This window comes from Pelodiscus sinensis, chromosome 1, assembly GCF_052426305.1.
Source record: "Pelodiscus sinensis isolate ZL-2025 chromosome 1, ASM5242630v1, whole genome shotgun sequence".
NCBI lineage: Eukaryota > Metazoa > Chordata > Testudines > Trionychidae > Pelodiscus > Pelodiscus sinensis.
In genome coordinates, this window is record NC_143052.1 from 250838352 (window position 1) to 250852893 (window position 14542).

At 45.4% G+C, this 14542-nt stretch overlaps 1 protein-coding gene across 3 annotated transcripts in view; it reads right to left on the reverse strand.

The window, feature by feature from the left end:
• TPP2 (tripeptidyl peptidase 2) overlaps window positions 1–14208 on the reverse strand; it is an 83670-nt gene extending 69462 nt beyond the window's left edge. Inside the window, exons 1-6 of one of the 3 annotated variants that reach the window (XM_075918739.2) lie at window positions 13938–14206; window positions 5203–5331; window positions 4161–4256; window positions 3816–3920; window positions 2116–2240; window positions 1174–1337 (exon numbers count right to left, since the gene is read on the reverse strand). In XM_075918739.2, the coding sequence (XP_075774854.2) occupies window positions 1174–1337; window positions 2116–2240; window positions 3816–3920; window positions 4161–4256; window positions 5203–5331; window positions 13938–14201 (883 nt within the window). In that variant the 5' untranslated portion in view covers window positions 14202–14206. Of the gene's footprint in view, window positions 1–1173; window positions 1338–2115; window positions 2241–3815; window positions 3921–4160; window positions 4257–5202; window positions 5332–13937 lie in introns of all 3 variants that reach the window. The other 2 variants (XM_075918740.2, XM_089775420.1) reach the window with 2 other exon arrangements.
• Between the last annotated feature and the right edge of the window lie 334 nt (window positions 14209–14542).

Here is a 14542-nt window from a genome sequence, read left to right on the forward strand (position 1 = left end):
GTAGCACGTTTCAAACAAACAAAAGGAAATATTTCTTCACACAATGCACAGTCAACCTGTGGAACTCCTTGCCAGAGGATGTTGTGAAGACCAGGACTGTAAACAGGACTCAAAAAAGAACTAGATAAATTCATGGAAGATAGCTACTGATGGACCTCTTAGCCACGAAGGGCAAGAACAGTGTCCTTAGCCTCTATTTGTCAGAGACTGCGAGTGGGTGACTAGGTGGGGGAGAGGGGGAGGAGGAGGGGGAAGAGAGAGAGAGAGAGAGAAATCACTTGATGATTTCTTGTTCAGTTCACTCCCCGTGGGGCACCTAGCTTTGGTCACTGTCAGAAGACAGGATACTGGGCTAGATAGATTTTTGGTCTAACCCAGTATGGCCATTCTTATGTTAGCTATTTCTATTGCCAGGTCTACACTTCAAGGTCAGCTTACGGTACTCAACTCCAGCTACATAAATAACATAGCCGGAGCGGATGCAGTGTACCTTACGCCAAGCTGGGAACAATCTTCACAGCAGGAGGTCAATAGGAGGAATTCTTCCGTTGACTTCCCTTACTCCTCGTGACAGCAAAGAGGACAAGCACTGAGGAGGGGGCACCCTCAGTGTTCGATTCAGTGAGTCTTCATTAGACCAACTAAATTGAACCCCGGAAAAATCAATCGCCAGAGTGTCAATCATCCGGAAAGTGGAGATGTATTCTATGCCTCCAGGGCCTTATTGTGGGGCATCTCTGGGGGCATCTCTGATAATCTAAGAATTTGTGTCAACATGGCATTTATCTGCCATATTGAAAGCTGTACTCCAAAGGCACAACTATACATATAAGAAAAGTTATATAGATGCTTATGTACTTTGATTTTTGATTATAGCAGTCTTGTAAATTTTGAAGTAAGAGACTTCACCAGCAGTATTTTAAATCATTAAAAATCAAAATGACCAGAGCATACATTTTCAAACTGATTTTTCAAAGCCTCAACATGATTTAATCAGTGATTTTTAATCATCATTTTAATGGATTTGATTTACATTGGATTGCACCATATGATAGGAGCAGTGTTACACGGAGACACTTATATTTTGAGTATTTTATTTTATGAATAAGTGGTATCACTTCTTACTTTCTTGTTAAGCTACCTAAAATATTTCATTTGCAAATGATTAATTACCTCCACTGGTCACAATAGAAAGCAGATTTCCCTCATCATAAATGTTCACAGAATAATTCAACATCTCTGATATGCCAAAAGATCCATATTCTTGTCTCTCTTTGTAGGTTCTCAACACTGTGCATTTGGTGAAGTCACAACATTCACTTGAATCAATACAGGCTCTGTTGATGCAGAGTATAAAGTAAGCCAGATCAATCTTTAGTAAAAACCCCAGACTTATTGTTTCCCATATAAAATTACCATAGAGTTTGTAGATTGCTTTAAGTTGTCTAGTTTTTTGTAAGTGATAATGATAATTTTCAAACCCAAGTACATGAAGTCAGACTTGTAAATGAATACATAGACATATACAAGTGCAGCTTGATTATGTGATGCTACGCCTATTGATTTCACAGAGATTTGTGGTTAGTTAGTAACTTAAGGGGAAGAAGAAAAAAGTGACAACATACTATTTTTACTCAGAAGCCTTAACACTTTTTTTTTTTTTTTTTTAAAGTCTAACTTTATACAGATTTTAGGACACTGGCCACTGTATAAAGCGTTATGTATTTATTAAGTGTAAATACTTAATATAAAATTTACCATCACAAAGAAGCATGACATCACCCTTATTAGCCAATAACTATGGCAAAATGGTTGAATTTGTGACTAGCAAAAATAAATAAATAACCCACAAGTCTCTCTCAGAGATCCCATTCGGGCCTAAACCTTCAACAGGACGTGCTGCCCAGGCTCAGCAACAAAAATCCTGATGCAGGATCAGGACCTACATTCCTAAAACTGGAATCCTGCTAAGGGTAACAATTCTTTCCAAAAATGCTTTTATGAAGTGATCAATAACTACTACTTACACTTTACAGCCACCCAGAATACAGTTTAAACCAGTGTGTTAAAACTTACAAAATTTCATGCATTTTAGGTAGAAGCATAAGCATTTACCTCCAGGTTTCACCATCATGCCATACCAAGCAATCATATACAGGACCAGGATCATTATATTTTTTCTCCAAAGAATTCAACTGTTCTACTTGACTCTGAAATTCTTCCTTCATTAGTTTAGTAACCTTAAAAACAAACAAACAAACAAAAAAAATGCACACAACAAAAACCTTGTCAAATATATAATTTTAATCCATTTAGCAATACACACAGAGGTTAGCTGGTCAACAAACTGCTTTTTATTAAAATCCATATGACCTGACATGTATGGAAAAGTTTTCAACATGTTTATATATACATGTTTATATATTATGTGCTACATACTCATTAAAAAACCCATAAGAAACACTGTTAATCATTCATCATGATTTTCAGATATTGTTATGGAGGGTCTTTTTAAAATTTCCTACATGGAACTGGCTAAGTAGAGCTCACTGAAAAATGCTGATATCAATTTCTAAATTGTTTAATCTCTAACCAAACAGATATTTATGACACTTTAACATGGATTCCCTTATCTATTTAACATCCTTTTAATGTAAACAATGTTAAGATATATATACTCTAACATATTATACGTTTAAAAACTAGCATTCTTTTGGCATTACTTTTAACTAAATTTTAAAATATTTTTTGCACTCATGACCAGTAAACCTGTGGTTGCTAAAGAATTGATATTGACCTACATTACATATAAAATGTGTAGTGTTGTTCACATTCTTTGCTCTACTCATCAATTATTAGAATTTAATACTGGATGTGAAACCATAATTTCTCAGACCTTTGTGGCCTGCACTCTGAAGCAGCAGGCCAGGCATTATTAATTAAGACAAAGTTATGAGACTAAGAGGGAGTTATAAAAACCCTGCAGCCCTACACCTACCATATACATTTTGTTACATGCACCAATGTGGAGGTGAAGTGTCACATATCTCCTCCATTTTGGGACACACAAAACTCATTCTACACACGTGTTAAAAATTAAGAGGGAACACTACCAGTAACCTTCCTTCAAGGCCTACTAGCCTAATACTATGGAATGGATTTAGAACAAATTTGAAGCATGCTTCATGACTTGATACACTACTTAATAAGTAATAAATGTCCATCAGAAACACTGAAAAATGTAAGATGTGAACTTCAACAGCAGCTACCAATGCTTCTGCAAATGATAATAACAGAAGTAGTTTATCCTAGCTCCTTTATTCATCATGTTTCTGCTTACCATCTTCTTACAACATAATTGGTTTGAAAACTGATGGATTTAGAGTGTACTGAATGATGGAATTATATATACAGATGAACTAGAGTGCCTTAAGGGGGCTGACAGCATTTAGCTTTACTGCCCTTACCTACAACAGATGATAAAATGTAAATAAAAACTATAGTAACATTTAGAATTTATTTTAAGTTGAGATTGTAACAGATCTCTGACTTCAGGAGACACAATATGAGCTTAACAAAATGGAACCTTTTTACTAAAAACTAAAAAAAGTTTGAATATTATCTTCAATGTATCAAGACCAAACATGCATTCACACACCTATATCCTGACTTCAGAACAAGATGTAGGGACCTCCACTCAATCTGTCAGTTAAAATAACCTGGTCTCATGTTTTAAAATTGTCAAATGGAGATTTTAAAAGTCTCTTAAGTGAATTCAATATAAAAAGTTAAAAAAAAAACACTTTAATACAAACTTGTGAGGGAGAGCTGTGAACTGCATCAAATTCATCTAGTTTCCTACAAGCTTCTGCTAGTAGTAACCTATGAACAGGATCCCACTGTTTTTCCTTGCGTTCTTTCTGTAATATAAGAAGAAATTCCTCAATATATTAGTTTGTGAAAGAGGCACTCGTAACTTTTATGAACACTATCTTAAATCATTTCACAATTTTGATTTGGAACATCATAATCACAGCACAAACAAAAAACTTGCTATATCAGCAAAGAATTAAAAGTAAAATCTACACTATTGCAATTTACAATCTATAGTTGTATAACAAAACCAAAAAAGGTAGATTACAAAACATAAAAAAAGTTACCTGAAGCCTCTCCTTTAGAGCTTTAGGATAGAAATCATAGCCGTTTTTTAAGCCAATGTGATACTTTCCTGAAGGATTTATCCAGTTTGTTGGAATCTAGATAATAGATAAAATTCAGAAATAGTCAGAAATAGATTTTTTTTTTGCCTTCGACAGACATTGTGCACTGAATGTTAAAATACAAGGAAAGAACTCCCATTGCCATTTGTATCTTAGTCAATCACAAGGGCAGAGGGCAATAACCTCACATAGTTGGGGGGAGGGGGCACGGAGCTAATGGGACAAAGATTCCTACGTACAATTATGAAAAAACTAAAGCCAAAGGAAGCTCAAAAGGGTTGACAGCATCAGATCGTTTCAACCAGCCCTCCTAACTGCCTCCTACAAAGCCAACAGCAGACATCTGACACCATTGTAAGATTTACCATCTCAAGCAGCTGCCTTCCACAAAAATTACTCAGACTTCCTAGGTGCTGTTAACATTGAGGTAATGGGATGGCTGTAAACAGAACACCCATCCTTCCCCTTCCTCCCCAACTCTTCAGTCATATATTCTGTCTTAATTATGTCACTTTTTAATATCATAGTTCTTCCTACATTTTATATTGCTAGTTTTCACTAATGCCAGTATTTTTCATGTTTCCAAAAGGGCACCTATTATCATTTTAAAACATGTGAGGATAGTGTTTTTTTTCTGAACCAGCCTTTAAAAGACAAGTCAGAAACTTTGGATTGAGTCAATTTTAAATGATCTTTACTACAATTGTATCTTTAGGTTAAATATAATCTTAGTCCCAAGGTGCTCAGCACTGTAAACCACCTCATAAGAGTAAATCCCTACCCCAAAGAATTTAAAAATAGGTAAGTCAGGCAAAAGATGGGGAAAGGGATAATACACAAAGAATATTCAATGTGACAATCTAGTGTAGAATTTCACTGGACAGGGATAAATTACACAGAAAAAAAAAGGAAAAGGAGAAGTGCATTAAATTTGACACCAGGAAAAACAAAAAAACCCCAGCAACAATACAGAAATGCTTACCTTCAAAGTTCTTCCTGAAAGACCTATAATTTCTCCATCTTTGGGTTCTACTACAGTAGAAGTATTTACGTCTCCACTACCTGTTGTATCAATTATGTCAATTATTTTCGGTTTCCCATCAGTTGTAATCTGAAGAGATAAGAAAATGATTATTTGAGATTAAAATGTGGCTGTTGGAGTTGCATTTTTGAAGTAAACACCCAAGAAACTATACAAATAATGAACTTTAAAATTTATATATAAAAACAAGGGGGCTGCGCCCCCTGCTTTCTATATTCGCCAACCCCCCTCCCTCTGGGGGTAGGTATCTCGTTGGGAGGAGGGTGAAGGAGCAGGCTGGGGGTGTGGGGTCTTGGCAAAAAAGGTGAGGGGGTGGAGACAGGCTCAGATGGCAGAGGGAACCCAGTGCAGCTAGGGAGGAGGAAGGGTCAGGCTCAGCGGAAGCGACACAGCGCAGCCGGGGGTGGGAAGGGTGTATGTCAGCCCAGCAGCTACTCCCCATCAGCACAATCCCCAGGGTGTGAAGCAGTTTTCTTTATTCGATATTTTATCTACACCCCGTAAAGTTTGCACCTCTTCAAAAATCCTGCAAATCCAACTATCTGCAGTCTGTGAACAGCATGAATACTGCACAGTTCTGCACTACTGAAATAAACATGGCAAGCACTGAGCACCTGATACTCAGCAGAGCCTCAAGAGGAGAGCAGCTGCCAACTATGGAGTGACAATTCTGGCCCCAAAAAACCCGAACATGGATTGCATCATTATGTAGGTATAGGATGACAAGCCATGGCTGCAGAACTTTCGGATGCTGAAAGCTACATTCCTGGATGATGCATGCGTGGAGCTTGCCCCAGCACTTAAGTGCAGTGACACCAAAATGAGATCTGCAGGGACAGTGGAGAAGCAAGCAGCAATTGTTATGTGGAAACTTGCAATGCCAGACTGCTATTGATCAACAGGGAAATCAAATTGGAGTTGGGAAATCCACTATGGGAGTTGCTGTAATGCAAATGTGAAGAGCCATTAATCACATCCTGCTATGAAGGCCTCACTCTGGGCAATGTACAGGACAGCTGAACAGCTTTGCAACAATGGGATTCCTCATCTAAATTCCTGGAGTGATAGATGGCATTCCCCTTTCTATTTTGGCATTTGACCACATGGCTACAGAGTACAACAGGGGAGAAGTATTACAAGTAAGACTGGGGGAGACAGGGGACAGAGGTTTGGTACAGCAGTAAGGGGAAAGTTTATGGCAATGGTCAGCAACTTATGGCGCTCTAGGGAAACAGATATGGCTCTTCTGGAGCCCCAACTCAGCCTGCCCTTACTTCCCCTCCAGCAGGGAGCCCACACTGGCACTACAACTTTATGGCTTCCTGCAAGACTAGAGCATCAGTGCCAACTTCTTGGGAGGACGACAGGGAGAGAAAGACCAGAAGCTCCACACCAGAATCGGTGTGCAGGAAACAAATAGAACAAAGTATGTCTTGGTGTGCTGCTCTTTTTCTTCCCTCAGCACACGGGAAACAAGCAGCCAAAATGGCTCCATGCACACCACCTTTTTTTTCCTCTGGGAAACACTTCCCTGGAGGCTTCCTTTGAGAATCCTGCCTGGAGGTTTCCAGGGAATGGCAGCGCAGGAGGTGTGTTACGCGATGCCTGCCACGTGGCACACAAACAAGAAAGTAACCCCCCACCCCCTCAAGCCCAGATTAAGGATGTTAGGGACAGAGGCAGCAAGGGAAGGGGAAGAGGGGGCTACTTCAAAACGGCAGTGCCACAGGGAGCCCAGGGTCAGCTGGAGTTCCCAGCTGACCCTGGGCTCCCTGGTGATAAGCCTGGGATGAGCTGTGCAGCGCTGCCCATTTGAAATGAGACAGCAGCATTTCAAAGCAGCAGTGCTGCCCTACTGAGTAATCAAATAGTCAATGAAAAAAATGCATCAACTATTCAAGTAGTGAAATACCCAATACTTAGCATCCTTAGCCCAGACCAACACCCCTCACTCACCCTCCACCCCAGCCAGACAAGCTCTTCCCCCAGCCAAAATCTCCTCTGCCCTAAGCCACCTGGCCAAAACCCTCCCTACCCCCAACCTGTTGGCCAGACACCCCCTGCCTTCTGCCTCCTGGCCTGACAGGCAATATCCCCGCCTGCTCCCTTGGTCAGAATCCCTCTTCCCTCCCTCCCCAAGCCTCCTGGCCAAAGTCCTCCCTACCCCCAGGCCTCTGACAAGAATCCCCCCTGCCCAGGCAGCCAGCTTCCTGCCCCCAGCCTATTCCTGCCCCATGGCCAGACCTCACAAACTCACTCCCTCCCTCCAACACTCCTCCTCCTCCCCCCCCAGATCCTGCCATCCCTATCCCATTCACTGGTAGCCCTGTCCCGCACACTTAACCCTAACCCCTCATTTTGGCTCCAACCCAAAGCCTGAGGGGCCCACAAAATCCACTAACTCCAAAAGAGTAAATCTAACCTGAGACACTATGGGACTGAATACCAGCCGAGTGAGGTGTTTCAACGGGGGGTGGTGGTCACATCAATGAGGGTTGGAGATTGTGTTTGTTTTGCTTTGCTTTTCACTTGTGTGGTCCCAGACTCATTTTTCTGTGAGTCAGTGGCCCCCCAACCCAAAAAAGATTTAAAAATGAAGCCTGACCAACAAGCCCCTAATTGGGTCCTAGGCCTCATTTGGCTGCAACGCAATAACACTCCTGCACACATCAACCCTAAGTCCATCATACACTTGAACCCCTGCCCTGAGTCCCTCATAGACCCCATCCCAGTCTCCTGCACCCCCACATCAGCCTCCTGCCATAAGATTGACAGAAGACAGCCCGATTGCATGCATGAAGTTGGATTTGACCAGTTTGATGGTCTTCAAAGAAATGTGGGAAAGACGAAGCAGCAGCAGTCCCATTAAATAAAGTCTAAGTACAAGGTTTCATTTATACTATTATTAATCATTATGTCAATTAATAATATTAAGTTGTATATTTCCAGTCATGCAAATGGGCATTCTTGTATAGCTCTTTGTTGACCATTTGTGCTGAATTTTGAGGTAGTTTGGTTCTTTGGTTTGAAAAGGTTGCCAAGTCCTGGCTTATGGGATGGAGGGATAGAACCTAACCAGCTCTACAAGTAGATCCCAACCCTAATAGGAAGCTTACAGCTGCTGAAATGTACAAGCTCTTCACCTCCTTTTCATAGGAACATAGAATCCTAGGGATGAAAGAGACCTCAGGAGATCGAGTCCAGCCCCCTGCCCAAAGCAGAACCAATCCCAACTAAATCAACCCAGCCAGAGACTTAAAAACCCCTAGGGATGGAGATTCTACCACCCCACTAGATAGCTCATTCCAGTACTTCACCACCCTCCTAGTGAAATAGTTTTTTCTAACTATCCAACCTAGACCTCCCCCACTGTAACTTCAGTCTACTGCTCCTTGTTGTGCTATCCGTCACTACTGAGAACAGCCTCTCCCCATCCTTTTGGAACTTCCCTTCAGGAAGTTGAAGGCTGCTATCAATCCTCCCTCACTCTTTTCTTCTGCAGACTAAATAAGCCCCAATCCCTCAGCCTCTCCTCATCGGTCACGTGCTCCAGCCCCCTAATCATTTTGGGGGCCTTCCGCTGGACCCTCTCCAATGTGTCCACATCTTTTCTGTAGTGGGGGGCCTAGAACTGGACGCAGTACTCCTCATGTGGCCTCACCAGACCCAAATAAAGGGGAATAATCACTTCTCTAGATCTGCCGGCAATTCTCCTTCTAATACAACCTAATATTCCATTCACATTCTGGGCTACAAGGGCACACTGTGACTCTCATCCAGATTCTCATCCACAGCAATCCCCAGGTCCTTTTCTGACAAACTGCTACTTAGCCAGTCAGTCCCCAGCCTGTAACAATGCTTTTATAGCACATTCACTCACCAAATTCCATCTAACTCTATTAAACAAAAGGGGGGGGGGGGGAAGGAGGGGAAATAACTTATACATTTCAGCAGCTGTGGAATTGGCAGTGTAAAGACAGTTTAACAGAGCATACTGGGGCACTACTGAAATGCAAGCTTAACTCTGCATTTCATGGTTTTCAGAAGTTTGAGTTTGCTCATTTCAGTTCTGCAAGGGGACAACATATCACCAAAAACCTTAACTCTCCATTAGTACAGCCTTCTGATATTGAAAAGCTATGAACTTAAGGTGAAATGACAGCAGCATGTGTTTATTTTATCAGTCTTGTATAAAACTATTACACCATAAGTGCTTTCCCAAAAGTGGGAAAGAGGCTTAGTTACACTAATACTCAGAATCCCAAATTCAGTGTAGAATCATACACTTCTTTCACAACTAGTCAAAAAAACGATATGCATTTTCTAAGGAGGTCTGTCCCTAATTAACAGCCCCCTCCTGACCACTTAAAAAAGTGACACAGATACACAGCTCCCTCAATCATACAGAAAAGTGAAACATACTAGGATATGCTATTTTCATACTATTCATCTCCTTTCCCCTACAGACAATGCAGCTGATACAGGTAAGATTAGCAAGAAAAATAATGTAGCCACATATATCTGTTTTAAGGATGTTAAACATCAACTGACTAATCGAATAGTGGATGCAATTTTGCATCAACTATTGGATTAGTTGATAGGGCACCTCTGCCTTTGAAGGGAATCCCCAGCTGATCACTGGCTCCCCCCGGCCACTTGGAAATGCTGCATGCAGCCTAAGGACACCCCAGATGGCCCCGGGCTGCACGCAGTATTTCAAAGTGACAACGCTGCATGGAGCCCAGGGTCTGACCCCAGGCTCCAAGCGGCACTGCTGCTTTGAAGTACCCACTCTTCTTACCCCCCTTCCCCTTCTCCTCCCCCTGCCCCTTCTGATAGAGGCAGCAAGGCAGGGGGGATGACGAGTCGACTAGTCTGTTGACTATCTGGTAAGTATTTGCTTATCGGATAGTAGACTAGCTCTTCATATCCCTAATCTGTTTCACACATTCTGAAGTTGTTCTCTAAAAATTTTAGACACAAATATCTATACCTGCAATCCTGAAATCTGAAGCTTGTGGCAGATACCCATTCAAAGTACTTTTGAAGCCAAAGGGTATAGGATTCCCCAGTGTGAATCCAGTTGAAGACTTTGAATCTGAGTAAATTAATTCACAGTCCCCTTGCGACTGCCAAATATAAACAGGAAGATGGCCATGCATTTATCACACCTCAAAAGAGTAAGGTTGAATATTTATACGGAATGCTTAAAAATGTATGTTTCAGAGTGACTTAGGGTAATGAAAATCTATGATGAGAATACACAGGATACTGACTCTTCTCTGACAGAAGGTAACAAGTACTGTTTTTAATAGGTGTACTGAGGAATTGATCCAAATACTGAAGATAATAGCAATTATGTCTGATTCTGTACATGGGTATTTATGTTCAGACCCTGAAGTACAAAATGTAGGTCTTCTGAACGTCTATTAAATAACCAACAATATGTTCCAAAAGAGTTATGACTAGACTTTAAAAGAGCACCATTTTCTACTATTTGCATGTGATCCCTATAAGTCAGAGGCAGGCCAAATTTAGCCCAATGGCCATCCCATTCAGACCCTCAGGCATAAAGCAGCACTGGATTCTGGTCAACAGATATCTAGCCAATAAGAGCTCGGAGATTTTCCTGGGGGTGGGAACAGCACACAGTCTCCCCCTCCTTCCAGCACTTGGAGCAGAGTCATATGGAGTATCCAGCTGTTTTGAGCAGCCTCGCACTGCAGCAGGCAGGGAACTTGCCTTGGCATCCTGCAAGGCTGCTGGCCAGGAGCTGCCTAGGTAAGCACCTCCCAGCCAGAGCCTTTGACACCCCAGTCCTTCCCACTCCCCAGCTCCCTGCCCCAGGCCATCACCCAAACCCTCTGCACCCTTCTCCCCCATGTCAACTCCCTCCCGGACCCTGCAGCCCCCTCCGACACCTCTTTCCAAGGCCAGAATCCTCTACTGCTCCCATACCCTGAGCTCCAATTCCCTGACCGAAATCACAACTCTCTCCTTCACCGAAGCTCCCTCTCAGATTTCACAGCCTCTCTTGCACTCAAGTCCTCCACCCCGAGATACCTTCTGTACTCAATCTCTGTCCCAGACTCCACAACTCCACCATGGAAAAGTGTGGTCTTTGACTAAGGATGTTAAAGGCTGCTATCAGGCTAATCGTATAGTCGATACAAATTGTATCGACTATATGATTAGTTGATAGAACCACTCTACAGAGCTGCATGCAGCAAAGGTAGATCCAGGAGCTGGCTTGAGATTGGACTCAGCAGTCCTGTCTCATGCAGCTCCAGGAGTTGCCATCGCTACAGTTCTGTATTGTAAACTAGCTGGAGTTACCCAGCATTGCTGTGTCCCGCTCCCCACTGGCTTATTCGCTCCCCTATCCCCCAGGCAGCCCTACTTCCTGCTGGCTGGTTCCCCTCTTCCCGATCTCCCACAGCCAGCCCCGCTCCCACCGGCTGCCCCCCCAATATCCCCCAGCCAGCCCCGCTGCCCCCGACCAGATCTGTTTCCCGCCGCCCCGATCTCCCCTGGACTGCCCCGCTGCACCCCACCAACTCTGCTTCCTTCCACCGGCCACCCCCTCCCGATCTCCCCCAGCCAGCCCTGCTGCCCCAGAACTCCCCCCCCCCCCCCAGACCAGCTCTGCTTCCCGTCAGCCACCCTTCCCCCGATCAGCCACGCTGCCCATGACCACCCTCAAACCAGCCCTGTTTCCCAGCCCCCACCCCCCTTTCTCCCAGCCAGGACCAGGCCCAGCCCCCCCCCACCCACCCCCATCAAATGGGGCCGCTTTTTTTATATATATAAAAAGACTACCTGGTAACTGTAGCCACAGGGGGCATGGTTGATGGCTGAGCCGTTATGCGCATGGGGGTGGGGTGAGTCCCGGATGGTGCTTTGGGGCCGCAGGCAGCGGACACGTGACCTAGGGTGGGTAGGGCTGCCCCTGCAGCACAGCACGGCAGGTTATTTTTGATTTTTACAGGTTGAGACCAGGTCCGATCGAGTCCAAAAGTACCTTAACCTTTCCTCCAGGAAAAGGTTTTATCCCATGGAAAGTTTGGTTGCAGTAGGTCTTATAGTGTCCAAGTTATTAGAGCACAAGCATACAAACATTCTCCTTTGTATATTAGATGTAGTAAGAGCCGCTGAGCTCTTACTACATTTAAAATGCAGAGGCACCACAATTATCACAAGTCGGGACTACTCTGTCCTGGATCGCATCAAGTCCAACAGTCCCTGTTTGCAGCAGATAGCCCTGGCTGCTGCAAACAGGGGTGACTTGGCGGCGGCAGCCCCTGTCCACATGGCGGGGGGTGAGGAAGGAGAAGGAGCTCCCCATTGGGATCCCTGCAGACAGGGGCTGCTTCGCAGCAGCCTCCCATATCCCCTCAGAGGGAGCTGGGGGTGGGAGGGAAGCAGACAGCTTTTAAGCTGGCTTCCCCTCCCCCTTGCTGCCTCTCTTCAAGGCAGCAAAAGAGGGGAGGTGCCATAGGGAGCACGGAGGCAGCAGGGACTTAAGTAGTCCATGCTATCCTCATGCTCCCTGCAGCGCTTCTGCTTTTGAAACGTACAAGAGCCCCAAAGGACTCTTGTACATTTTAAAGGCTGAAGCACCGCAGTAGGAACCAACAAGAGAGAGGACTGCTTCAGTGCCTGCTGCACCCCTACCCCCTCTACCCCCAGACACAGTGCTGGGGGCAGCAAATTTAAGGTATCTCCCCACCAGCACCAGCTCCTGCTTCCTCCCTTACTGCCTCTCTGACAGACTAGTCGAGTTACTACTTGACTATCCAATAAGCCTATGCGTATTGGAAAGTTGACTAGTCACTTACACCCCAATCCTTGACCACTTACCAAGAGTGGTCCTCCCATCAAAAATTGTTGCCCATCTACGCTATAGGTACAAGTTTCTACTCACAACAGAAGAGCCACAAACTGCAGACCTCTTGGCTAGACAAGGTTTATGTTAGAAACAGGTTTCCACCTATAGCAAAACAACTGGAAGCCAAGTCAAGTTTTCCAGTGAGATTAAAAAAAAAAAAAAAAAAAAAAAAAAGAGCATTCAGAAAGAAAAGATGAAAATGTGCACCATACTTATTCCCTCCTCAAAACAAGTTACATTGCAAGAAATAGTACAAGAATTTGAATAGCAATGCTCTTATGGCACTTTCTCTTGGCAGATGAAGCTCTTCTGAACATGCACTAGAGATGTTAGATAGCATGGCATTGAATAGTCGTGTAAGTGTCAAATCCAGAGGTCCTGGGTTCCAGCCCCACTGCCCACGGGCCAGCTCTATGCACCTCGGTGTGGAGAGCAGGACAAGACCCCAAGGAAAGCAGCTCCCCTGGGCTCCAGTGGAGCACCCCAGTAAAACCACAACCAGCATCACTGGGGGCTCAAACCCGCCCGTCTCTCTCGGGGCCCTCTTCTGCCCCGCCCGCCTGCCTCCACGAGCCCCCAGCACCCAAATCGGCCAGGTCCCCGCGACGCCTCCCGCCCCTCCCCTTCCTCCTCCGCCCGGCGCCGTCTCCCCGCCAGTCCCGGGCTACTCCGGCCCCGCTCAGCTCAACCCCCCGCCCCGCAGGCCTCGGCTGCTGGACGCCCCCCACCGCGCACTATCTAGCTCCCGCGCGGCGGGTCGGCACCCAGGGAGCAGGCCGGCCGGTACCTGCATGCCGGGCGCGCCGGGATCCACGCCGGTGTCCAGCACGGCCAGCAGCACCCCGCGCCCGTCGTACTCCGGGTAGCGGCCGAGGAAGGCGGCGGCGCCCGTCTCTTTCTTCGGCAGGAGCCCGTGGAAGGGGAACGGCTCCTCCGCGGCGGCCGCCATGATGGCAGGGGACAGAGAGAGGCGCACGGAGCAGCCCCGGCAGCGGCGCCTGGGACGCACCAAGTGACGCGAGTGGGGGAGGAAGGGGCGGAAGTGGCGCATGCGCTCACCCAGCCAATCGGCGGGCGGCCTGCCCGCGCTTTCTAGAGCGCCACGGACGCACAGGCGCCACCCGCCAATTGGAGGGCGGAACGCTCTTGCGCGCGCAGGCGCGCCCCCGCCCTGGGAAGGGCGAATGCTCCTAGTCAGCCAATAAGACGACGGGACACGCGCCGGAGTGCCGTAAGGAAACCTGCACGGAATCGTCCCGTCTTAAAGAGACAGGCACCTATTTACCACTCTACTTCACCCCCAAGCCTCCTCCTCTGGTCATTATCCCCCCGCTCCTCTTTGAATGGTGCTTCCGCGCCCTCCTGACAGCTGCATGTCACAGAACCATGGAA